Source organism: Nothobranchius furzeri, chromosome 3, assembly GCF_043380555.1.
Source record: "Nothobranchius furzeri strain GRZ-AD chromosome 3, NfurGRZ-RIMD1, whole genome shotgun sequence".
NCBI classification, from domain to species: domain Eukaryota; kingdom Metazoa; phylum Chordata; class Actinopteri; order Cyprinodontiformes; family Nothobranchiidae; genus Nothobranchius; species Nothobranchius furzeri.
In genome coordinates, this window is record NC_091743.1 from 55503260 (window position 1) to 55514536 (window position 11277).

Consider the following 11277-nt stretch of genomic DNA (forward strand, 5'->3'; position numbering starts at 1 on the left):
TTCAGCAAGCGATCATCTGATAGGTAATGCACAAGCCCGCCTTTCTATTGGCTGAAATGCGTGTATCTGGGCTCCCGAGCTGCTCTCGTTTCGTCACTTCCTGTGAAGCAGACAGTAGAGCTATCTGCGACATTGCAGGGATGCTGTGCAGGTTATAGTAGATGTTTACAAAGTTTTATTTAAGTTTCTGTCCTCGGCCTTTCTAATGGAAGAGACAAAAGAAAAGTTAGTGTTCAAATGTGTTGCTGAGAGGCTGACACTCGCCATTACGCGAATACTCGGTTGGTATTAGCTGTTTCTGTCTGGGTTAGCTTACAAGAAGTGGTGTTGTCATGTTAAGAAATTGAACTAAAATAATTTTAACCAAATCTTGTTCGTCCAGAGAACATGCCAGGAGTGGTGGATGTTCGTTTTGCAGAGAGGGAGCCAGCGGAGAAAAGGAGCCTGTTGTCATGGGAACAGGTAAAGGGAAAATAGATGCTTGACCTTTTAATTGTTTTGTTTTTTACTTTTCATATTTCTAATTGATTCCTCTCCTCAGAAAAACTCTTGTATTTTACCGGAGGATCTGCGAGACTTTTATCTGACAACTGATGGATTCACGTTAACTTGGAGTGTTAAATTAGACGGTAGGTGTGAGTGCTGTAGGTTTGTATATAAGTTTCACAACAATGTAGATTTATTCAGCTCAACTTCAGCCATGGTCTTTACGGGGCTGTGTGCTTCTTTTTCAGACGAGTGTGTTCCTTTAGGTTGCATGACAATCAACAGTGTGGGCAGGCTGTGCCCTCTTCTGCAACCGGTATTGCTTTTCTCCCTTCCTAATGCACCCTCACTGGCTGATCTGGACTGGGAGGAGAGCAGCACACAAAGTGGTAAAAGTCATCTATCAAACCTGGATGCAGGCAGGGTGTCACATTCAATCAGGCTAATGAAAGAGCAGTTGGGTGGATAGTAAATATTTGTTTATGAATGCTTTTTTATTTTTCCCAGGATTGCCGCATGTCCCCGTTGCACCTCATTTTGACGCTCGGAGTCGAATCTTTGAACTGGATTCCTGTGGTGGGAATGGAAAAGTGTGTCTTGTTTACAAAAACTGCACACCAGGTGTTTTGTTCATTGTGTCTTTATAATAAAACCAAACCTAAACCTACAAATATTCATGGTTTATAGATACTGTATATGTTTTTTGCGGTTGTTAAATGAAATGTTTTATCAATTACCTCGTGATCTGTGTGTTTTTCAGGCGTGGTTGTTCAGCAAAGTGAAATCTGGTTTCTGGACCGATCGCTGTGCTGGCATTTTTTGACAGCAACCTTTACCGCCTACTACAGGTTGATGATAACGCACCTAGGCCTACCTGAGTGGCAATATGCCTACACGCCATATGGTCCGAGCCCCCAGGCTAAGGTATATATTACTCTCTCATCAGACCTTTAGCCCATGTGTGGATTAACAGTATTAGAATAGAATGGACTATTGATCCCACAGTGGGGAAATTCACTTGTTACAGCAGCACCAACACTTAAGAGAATAATTTGAAGAAAAAAATAACAAAAGTACATGTATACACACATAGGCAGTAATCTAGTATTGTAACCTTTGACCACTAAAAACCAAAAAAAAAAGGAAAAAACTTGTGTTCCAACACTATGCAGCATACTGCAAGAGGTATGGACATACTATGTGAATTCAGTATTAAACGAGTATTGAACACATACTGAATATTGTGTTGGTGTTATTGTGTAACAGGATAATGCCAGTACAGCTTAAACTGAGGAGTTAGACACTCTTACTGCAGAGGGGATGAATGACCTACGGCAGCGTTCTGTTTTACATCTGGGATGTCTCAGTCTGCCTCTGAAGGAGCTGTCCATGGTCTCCACAGTGGGTGGGAGGGGTTTTTTAATATGGTGGTGATCTCCCCCAGCATTCTCCTTTTACACATCTCCTCAACTGTATTATTAAAACATTTAAAGTGACAATCTGTAGTTTTTACCTTTAATCTCTGGAAATATCCATCAAAATGTTGTCGAAAATGAGTAAAATAATGTCCAGTCATTGAAAAATAATGGTGGCTTCGTAAACACGTAACCATAATAATTAGGTCAAAAATAGATAGGGCGTGGGTCTACGCCGTATTAGACGCCATGTTTTGTGAGAGCCGGCTCAGTGTCCTGCGCCTTCCGATGACGTCACAGCATGTTCACTAAAGTTAAATAAGCACGTATGATATGTATGAATGTACTGCCCCCTAGCGTCAGGAAACTACGCACTAACAGACATCCTCCCCACCATTGAAGCCAACTCACCACCAGGTAGTGGTCAGTTAACAGCTCCGCCTTCGGCTACCACCCATCACACATCTCACCCGACCCATGTTTCCTCTTCAGGCTGTGCCCAGCATAGGTGAAAGCCCGGCCACCAGGGGCTCACTGTTGTGCCCCACCTCCAGGCCTGGCCCCAGACAGGGCACCGATGATCCGCATCCGGGCCAAGGAACACTGTTTTCTTTTGTATTATTCATCATAAGGGGTCATTGGGCTGTACTTTGTCTAATCCCTCACCTGTCATTGTATCAGATTATGACAGCATACACTGAAATATGAGGAAAATCACAAATATTGTGTCAGACCTAAAAAAGAAAAAAACTCAGCAGCAGATTAACAATTTCTGAAAGTCGCATCTTTAGAAAACTTAAAAAAGCTCATCATCTAATTTTTGTCAAGTGTTCAGCTATTTGAAGAAAAATCACATTCTCTGTGCTAAAATAGTAATTTATCTCTCAGACTGAGCCATTTATTTTAAATAAATCTGACAGGCTACAGGTAACAAAAAAATATAATTTAAAACGGGTTCTATTTTGTGTCGACAACACTTACATATTACTCAAGTTTAGGAGCTCTTTTAGAACATTAGAGCAACGGTTTTCTCTTAAACTTGTTCGACACTAATGAGAACAAAAAGCACCTTTCAGAGTCTGATAAACTATTGCTGAAGACCTACTTAAGTGATAACAACAAACTACCTCATTAGAAGCAAGATACAAAACATGGTGGACCGCTCATGACTTGCACAATATTATTTTAATTACTTTTTTCGTTGCTATCTTTCCAGCAGTGGGCATCTCTGTACCAGCCTCTGACTTTCAGCTATGAGCTCAGCCAAGTGGATTCTGCTGGAGATTTCTTTGTAAACAAACTGGACCCTGCCACGGCATTTAAAGGAAAAACCAAGGCACTGCCGCTACCAAAGAAGCAGCCAACCCAGTGCAGCTCAGGAGGTGCTTCCAAGGGCCAAGGCAACACTGGAAGACTGAGTGGAGTAAAGCGTTGAAAGACCTCCCACCCAGTGAGAACGGGATCTTTTTATCCTACAATGCACGGCTTTAACAACTAATCTGTCTGCTGGCTCTGTAATTGTAGAGCATGTTGCTGGAATTTAGTATCATATACACACGAAGTTATCCACAAAAATGCTTATTACAATAATTTAGCCACAATATGCTCTCATTTTGTTTTGCCTATAATGAAACACACTTCTGCCCCTTGTCAAGGCTAAACTCACAGGGTACTTGTGGTGTTTTTATAAGTCAGCTCTGATGAAGATGGCAGAAGGAGGGCAAAATACACTGGTAGTGAATAACATGATCCTGTGTTTTTGACTCTCAGGAATTCAGCAATATTTTCCCATATAGTTCTTTTTCCAAACATTGACTTCCGTCAGTGCTCCCCAGGGCAGCAATGTAGCTCACTATCACCAGTGTGTGAATGTGTGCGTGCATGAGTGAATGACTGATTGTGTTGTGAAGCGCCTTTGGGGGTTGTAAGACCCAGGGGGTGTGTGATTTTTACTCGTGATCAGTAAACAGTGTAAGGTAACCTCCTTGCTCCACAGGAACACAACTCAGCTGAAAAATGTTGGTGTTGCTGGACATTTTGTTCAGTTTTATGGCTTCTTTTCAGTCTCTGAACCAGTAAATGGCTGCAGGTAGTGAAACAGAAGGCAAGAAAACTCCGGAGCAACCAGTGACTCAGCCCCCTAGCCAATCAGCGGCCAGAATCACGTTGCCAGCTCGACTTAGCCTTGCCAGGTACCTCAACAAAGCAGGGGCTAGAAATAGGGGAGAAAGTAGAGGGAAAATACGAACCGTGCCCTTGGGAACAGTGGTCGGGCCGAGCTGCATCGCTCCGAGTTGCTCTGAGTGTTCCTAGAAAACCATTCTGGTAATTTAATCGTGATTTTAATATTGACTAAAACGCCGACTATGGGTTGTTAATATGGTTATCTTTACTCTAAAATGAAAACTGTCATTTCAGTATTAGGGCTGCATAGTGGTGCTGCGGTTAGTGCTGTTGCTTTGCAGCAAGAAGGTCCAGGGTTCAAATCCCAACTTGGGGTCTTTCTGCATGGAATTTGCAGGTTCTCCTTGTGTATGTGTGAGTTCTCTCCAGGTTCTCTAGCTTCCTTACACAGTCCAAAAACATGACTGTCAGGTGTATTGGTTTCTTTAAAATTGTCCTTAGGTGTGAGCGTGTGTGTGTTTGGTTGTTTGTCCTGTGTGTCTCTGTGTTGCAACCTGTCCAGGGTGTACCCCGCCTGCAGAGAACCCTGAAGATCGGCACCAGCCCCCGCGATCCTGCGTGGACAAGCGGGTTTAGACAATGGATGGATGGGTTTCAGTATTAATCAGCCGAGTTGTTGCCGTGCTCTTCCATTAATTCCTGATCGACCATCTGGCAGCTGGATCTTGTCCAGAGATAAATTTCTAAAATTTTTGTTCACATGATAATATTGACTTGTTTTTTTTTTTTGTTGTTTTTTTTTTAAATGTGTATAATTGAATGTACAGATGATCTGTGGTTGTGCTGCAGCTCCTTCACACTGAGGAGCCAGCGCTTGTAACATCCTCGATCCTACTGACATCTGTATGAAATGTGAATATCATTTATTATTTATTGTGAATTCCTTTACATGTTCTCCATAATTATATAAACAAAATGAGACAAGGCTTGTTTTTCCTCATTGTCTTTTTTGAAGTATTGAATTTTTTTTCTGTACAACATTTTTTTATAACCTAATATGAAAATACAAAGAATCCTTGAACCATCTGTAGCACAATTAAACTTTTCTCAGAGAATCCTTTGTGTGTCTCAGGGTCTCTGTCCCGGTTGTTCAGCTGGTTTTGGTCCTTTAACCCTTCCTCAAACAGATGTAGACGCAGCTTGTCCAAGCGCTTATATGTTTGCCTTTGTTTCAGGTTTCACTCATACATTAGTGCAGATGTTTTCTCCTTTCTTCAAAGGGATAGAGTTCTCCTGCTGTCCGGAGATGGGTGGGTGGTGTAGTTCTACAAACGCCTTGTATAGCCCAGCTCCCAGCACGCCTCCAATGGGGGGAGCCACTAAAGGTACCCACCACCAACCATTTCCAGACCTACGGAGCAAAAACAGAGCTGTTGTGCAGTGGCAGCTGGGGGGTTTAACTCTGCAATCATAATTTCTGATTTTGGCTGATAATCTGAATCTCATCGTGCAAGTCGCAAAGTCATCCTTATTTTTTTTTATCTCTATGGCAGCAAATAAATAACACTGTCATCACAAGCAAGCATGTTTTTATCTATTCTGTCAGTGTGACATTGACTAATAAGAACATTGGTGACTTAACACTTGGCCCCCGTGGCCCCTTTCATTCTCATCTAATGTCTCTCATCTCCAAGTGAGCGCCCTAACAAAAACTTTGGCACAAAGTAACACATAAAACTATATTTCTAATAGAACTTTTCATGCAAAAGTAAAGCACTTTAAACGCAATTCATGGTAACGCCAAATAAAACTTCTGTCTGACCGTAAAAAAAAAACTTAATTCAAAAGAAAACATCTCCTTTTTACCTGAACACATCAAGTCCCCAGCCTGCTATGGCTGTGAAGACCCTGGGTGCGATGTCCCTGGTGGGATTGATGGCGTAGCCACTGTTGCTGCCCAGCGACATGCCGATGAGTACCACCACAAGACCCACTGTCAGAGGTTCGCTGCTCCCAACAGCTGGTTTGTTCTTCTGGTCGGACAGCGCCATCAGGCAGAGAAGCAGCATTGCCGTTCCAATCACCTGATACAAACAATAATTCTACTGAACACCATGAAATGTAAATAAATCATTTAATAGATTCTATTTTAATAGCACAAGGTGTCAAATGTTGATTCTCAGAAATTTTTCTTTACATTTCTTTAGCATCAATGCTAGGTCTTTAATCATTAGTGAAAGACTCAGACTCCCAGATGTGCTTTTTTTATGAAGTAGTCTGTGTTCAGATACTCAGATGTGCCAAATGCATAATAATATTGATTGTAGACATAATCCCATTTTGATCTTTACCTGGTCAACAAATCCACCCATCAGAGATAAGTATGGTGCAGGATATGTGGCAAAGATCCCAGCTGTGGCCTTCGCACCAGTTACAGTCAGGTTTCCTCCACAATAATCATTAACGGCCTCTGCAAATAAAACATTTTTCGTTTGACATGTAAATTCATTAATAGAATGAAGTGCCTTGTATATTTTTTTACATGTAAAGTTATGTAATCTTACCATAGTAAACTGCATATACTGTTACTGCACCTAGAAATGACCCAAATAGCTGTGCAAATATATACAGGGGTAGCCTCTTCCACGCGAGGCGGCCAAAAACACACATTGTGAAAGACACCGCTCCGTTCATGTGAGCCCCTGAAGCAAATTAAGAAAATACTAGAGGATGATGTTTGCTTTACAGAAGCTCCCTCAATGATCTGAAAGGGTCAGATCTCATACCTGAGACATTTCCTCCAATATGAACCCCCATAGCAACAGCCAGCCCAAAACCAATGTTGATGCTGATGTAGTGTCCAAAAGCTCCCTGTCCGGTCACGACCTGGGCCACACAACCCAGACCCAGAACCTGCAGAGAAAGCCGACTGACTAAGTAAATCTAGTTATAATCATTAAAAGAGTTTCAAGATCATCTATTTCTTGATTTACATCAACAAAATACAATACATTCATAAACTGCACTATTATATTTGCCACACATTTACTCTTTTAAAAGTTGTGCCTCTTCAAAGTTAAAGTCCCATTAATCATCACCCACTGGTGAAATAATTTCTGCATTTGGCCCATCCCCGTGGGGAGCGGTGAGCTGCAGCAGCGGCTGCGCTCGGGAACTATTTGGTGGATTAACCCCTTAAAGCTGAGTGTCAAGCAGGGAGGCATTGGGTCCCATTTTTTAAGTCTTTGGAATGACCCGACCTGGATTTGAACCCCGAGCTCCCAGTCCAGGGCGGAGGTCACTGAGGTGGTTGATATGATTGGTACATTCCTCACAGAGCTGATATATTAAAGATGTTCAACACTCATGTAAACAATACATTTGCATTGGTCTCTAGGATGAATGCCTTGTTAGTCGTTGTCGGGGGGTAAAAAACACTGTTGCACCAAGAACTAGAAGCGAGCCACATCATAGCTGAGCTTCAAACGGCAGGTTTTGGACTTTTATTTCCTTATTTAGACATGTCAACTCTGATTGGATAACAGCAATGTGACTACCACTGACTTGCAATATGGATATTTTATTTCCACGAATAACATTTTGCTAACAGTTAGCTTCTGCTAGTTACGATGTTCTCTGCTGTTTCCTGGACGCTAAACCAACAACAGCCTTCCCTGTCGTGAGCCCATGTGACCGCAAGGTGTAGATCTGTGAGGATTTTCAAATTCTAGATTTTTACCATCCTCTTTACTACCAGAAGCTAATGCATGAGATACTTGTAGGAGACTAGTTTCATGTTCAGCCTGCATGAAAAACATTGCTTAAATTGGAATTCAACTTGATCAATGGTTCAGCCTTAAGTGCTTTTCCTGAAGATCAATAAAATTTTCAAGGCATCATAGAAAAGCCAACACCGTACACACACTTACTGGTAATTAAAATAAAATTCTTCTTTCAGAAAGTTTTTCATAAAGGCTCCTGGCCAAAGAAACAAATCATTCCAATGCAGTTATCTAAACAAAGTAATCCATGATCAATGAGCTGCTAGTACTATGAAATACATACTATTCAATTGTTTCTCAAATGCAGTGGAATCCCTTTTAGAATCAAATATTGTAGGATTTAAAGACATGAAAATCTGAAAAATAATGTTTTTAAACAATTATTTCTGATTATAACTGGAGGTAAAGTTTGCTACACTTTCTAAAAACAACTGTTATCACTTTTAACTCAGTGAAAAATCACTGGGGAGGAAGGGAAACAGCTGACAGTGGGGAAAACACTGCAGTCATTCATTCAGGAAACAGGAAAAGAAATCCATGCACCAAAGTATTTAGGTTAAGTGTCAGCTGTTAAATTATTTAGATGACAAAAACACGTGTCATTTTTAACTTAGTCCCCATTTCTTCCAGGCTGCTAAATGCTAAGTCACAACAGCTGATCAAGATCACGTGACCTTTAAACCCCTTCTGACTGTTGCCCTTGTAACATTAGATTTCCCACTTCACCCACCAATCAGCTTGCACACACCCATCATAACTGTTACAGCTGTGCGTTTGTGAGAGCGAGGTCAGGTTATCAGCATCAAGAGCATGCTGTTTATAGTTCATGACCCACAATTCTCATAAATGCCTACGCAAACCTTCTGTAACAGAGTTCCAAAATAAGTTTTTATTTTTAGTCCTCCTGTCATCTGAAATGACAGTTTACCACCAGTACAATGTAAGCATATTGCATATCTGTAACAAGGCATAAACTCTTACCATCATCACATATGTGCAGAGGAATTCAGCCAGTCCCACGCGTGAAAGCTCATTCTTCAGCCAAACTTTGGGTCGGGTTATATCCACTCTTCTCCGATGAGACACCCCCTGCTCTACTGATCGCACCAAGTCCTTCATTTTTCCTTCTCCTCCTCTTTGCTTTTACCAAAAAGATATACTTTAATTCAGCAAAAACTGTAAAAAAAACTGAATAATCTTAAGTTCAGGGTTGCTTGAAGTATTTATGAAGTGTCTCCCATGTCAGACAGTAGGCTTCTCCAGAAGCTGTACCGTTACTTCTCCTTTCCTCTGAGTTTCTCTTGTGTGTGTGTGTGTGTGTGTGTGTGTGTGTGTGTGTGTGTGTGTGTGTGTGTGTGTGTGTGTGTGTGTGTGTGTGTGTGTGTGTGTGTGTGTGTGTGTGTGTGTGTGTGTGTGTGTGTGTGTGTGTGTGTGTGTGTGTGTGTGCATGTGTGTGTTCAGCCTCCTGTGTTTGTCCTTCCTATGGAAATGACCCTTTTAAATACAAACTCTACTTCATGATTGGATAGGATCATCATGGGCTGTCCTAATGAGAAATGCATTGCTCTGCTGTAAAAGCCAAGCTCATGAAGAGTTGTGGAAGAATCCAAAACCACATAGATTCAAAGATAGTCACTCATTTTCAGGGGGGTTTTCACAGTTCATCTTATTTAAACATGCTCAAGAGATTAAAACAAAAAGGAAAGGCATTTAGCTGAGCTGTTTTTAGAGGCAACAGCAGATGAATCCAGTCCTAACATTCTGATTGCTCAATTCTCTGTGTTTATATGAATTGCACAATTATGACAAAAGACAGTTTCTGTTTACCAGTTTTATAACTAGATAAATAGCATTTCTTGCAGAAATGCTGGATAGCTTAAACTGTTACCTGAATCAGCTTAATAGCTGAACTGAAGCTGAAAGTAAGCAAAACTGTTAAAATGAGCTGAACGTTTTGAAAGATTAAGAAACAAAAAACACCAAAAAGTGAATAAAGCACAAAAAGTGAAGAACGGAGAAAAATATCCTAAACAGCAGAAAACTGAAATCTGAACATCATTTAAAAATCTGGACAGCAAAAATGTCTAAACACTTGTTATTTGAGTAGGACTAGTTTAACAGATTAATTTTTACACTTAGCTGAATTGAGAAATGAGTAGCATAAGCCAAATTCAGAAACTGATTGCTGAAGCTGCTGAATAGCTGAAATGAAGCTGACACTAAGCTAAACTGTCAAAATGAGCTGAATGCATTTAAAAATTTAGAAGCAAAAATCACCAAAAAGTGCAATAAAGCTCAAAATGTAGGTGAAGAATGGAGAAAAAAATGCTAAACAACAAAAAACAACTGAAATCTTTGAACACTGTTTAAAAACTAGACAGTTGGAATGTTTACACACCTGGCATTTGAGTAAGAATAGTTTAATAGTTAAATTTTCATAATTAGCTGAACTGTGAATTTAGAAACATTTGCTGATATCTGAAACTGATAGATTAACATATGTTAAGATTGTGTAATGGATGGATGAATGGTTGGGTGGATAAAATGATGGATGGATGGATGGATGGATGGATGGATGGATGGATTCATTAGACCAAGCCGATCAATTTGATGTATTATATGTGTGGATGTGTACTTCCATTTAGCCAGCAGATGATTGAACTCTCTCCGCCAGTCAGAGAGCTGGGATGGGGTTGGGCGGTTTCCTGCCTTCTGACGGTTAATAAAATGTAAGTTGCATTTCTAGTTTTACGTACAGAGAGGTCAGAAAGATCAGATACAGCAGTTTGTTATTGGCTGAGTATTAGGCTTTTTACATTCCTTTCGATGAGACTTGTTTGGGGTAATCCTTATGCACCTGTGTTGCCATGGTAACAGATGACAGGAATCTGCCTCAATATGGTGATGTCCAATGTCCCTTGACCATTTTAAAATTTAAATAATGTTTGTATTTTAAAGTATGTTGATACAGTAGTGTCTAAAAGTTTACAAAAAGTTGTTGCTAAGCCTGTTGCCATTGTAACTGATAACGTATTTAAAAGTTAATACAAGTTTCTGGAGACCAAGCCGGTCGATTTGATGTATCATATGTGTGGGTGCTTAGTCCTGTTTGGGCAGAAGATGGTTGAACACTCTCAGCCAATCAGTGAGCAGCACTGTTTTCCCACCTTTTTCTGTAATGTTGGAGTTCTGAAGCTGTATTGAAATAAACAGGAAAAGCTGCAGATCGCACACAATGCAGCTAAAATACAGAAAGAAACACACACACACACATACACACACACCCACACACACACAGAGAGAGAGAGAGAGAGAGAGAGAGGGAGAGAGGGAGAGAGAGAGAGGACAAGCTTACTTAAACACAATTACACACACACCCGTGCGCGCCCACACCCACACACACACACGAGAAAATTTTAGCTGTCTGAAGCCGATCGGAGACAAAACCACTGTCCCTACCAAGCCCCTAC

At 40.8% G+C, this 11277-nt stretch overlaps 2 protein-coding genes across 4 annotated transcripts; one reads left to right on the plus strand and one right to left on the minus strand.

Moving 5' to 3' along the window:
* The first annotated feature begins 69 nt into the window (after positions 1-69).
* Positions 70-5140, plus strand: tpgs2 (tubulin polyglutamylase complex subunit 2). Of its 2 annotated transcripts, none has more exons than XM_015959402.3 (7): positions 70-281; positions 383-462; positions 542-629; positions 735-875; positions 994-1107; positions 1247-1410; positions 3121-5140. In XM_015959402.3, exons 1-7 carry the CDS (start codon positions 206-208, stop codon positions 3334-3336), a joined length of 879 nt encoding a protein of 292 aa, XP_015814888.1. In that variant the 5' UTR covers positions 70-205; the 3' UTR covers positions 3337-5140. The 2 variants fall into 2 exon arrangements, with proteins under 2 accessions (XP_015814888.1, XP_015814887.1); XM_015959401.3 differs by having other exon boundaries at positions 71-281; positions 3118-5140.
* aqp7 (aquaporin 7) lies at positions 4932-9278 on the minus strand. Of its 2 annotated transcripts, XM_015959399.3 has the most exons (6): positions 8789-9275; positions 6812-6938; positions 6590-6727; positions 6377-6495; positions 5892-6109; positions 4932-5436 (listed from the first exon to the last, which is right to left on the minus strand). In XM_015959399.3, the coding sequence occupies exons 1-6, from the start codon at positions 8924-8926 to the stop codon at positions 5268-5270; spliced, it is 909 nt and encodes a 302-aa protein (XP_015814885.1). In that variant the 5' UTR covers positions 8927-9275; the 3' UTR covers positions 4932-5267. The 2 variants fall into 2 exon arrangements, with proteins under 2 accessions (XP_015814885.1, XP_015814886.1); XM_015959400.3 differs by lacking the exon at positions 6590-6727 and having other exon boundaries at positions 8789-9278.
* Positions 9279-11277: the final 1999 nt, after the last annotated feature.

What these genes read in the sequence shown, in the direction of transcription:
- aqp7 (XM_015959399.3), bottom strand. Translation starts at nt 8,926, where the DNA reads ATGAAGGACTTGGTGCGATCAGTAGAGCAGGGGGTGTCTCATCGGAGA. An exon ending in TCTGCACATATGTGATGATG is followed by an intron (nt 6,939 to 8,788) that starts GTAAGAGTTTAT and finishes CTTTCTCTGCAG; the next exon opens with GTTCTGGGTCTGGGTTGTGT. An exon ending in TGGGTGGATTTGTTGACCAG is followed by an intron (nt 6,110 to 6,376) that starts GTAAAGATCAAA and finishes TGTTTGTATCAG; the next exon opens with GTGATTGGAACGGCAATGCT.
- tpgs2 (XM_015959401.3), top strand. Translation starts at nt 206, where the DNA reads ATGGAAGAGACAAAAGAAAAGTTAGTGTTCAAATGTGTTGCTGAGAGG. An exon ending in GCCTGTTGTCATGGGAACAG is followed by an intron (nt 463 to 541) that starts GTAAAGGGAAAA and finishes TCCTCTCCTCAG; the next exon opens with AAAAACTCTTGTATTTTACC. An exon ending in GTCCGAGCCCCCAGGCTAAG is followed by an intron (nt 1,411 to 3,117) that starts GTATATATTACT and finishes CTATCTTTCCAG; the next exon opens with CAGTGGGCATCTCTGTACCA.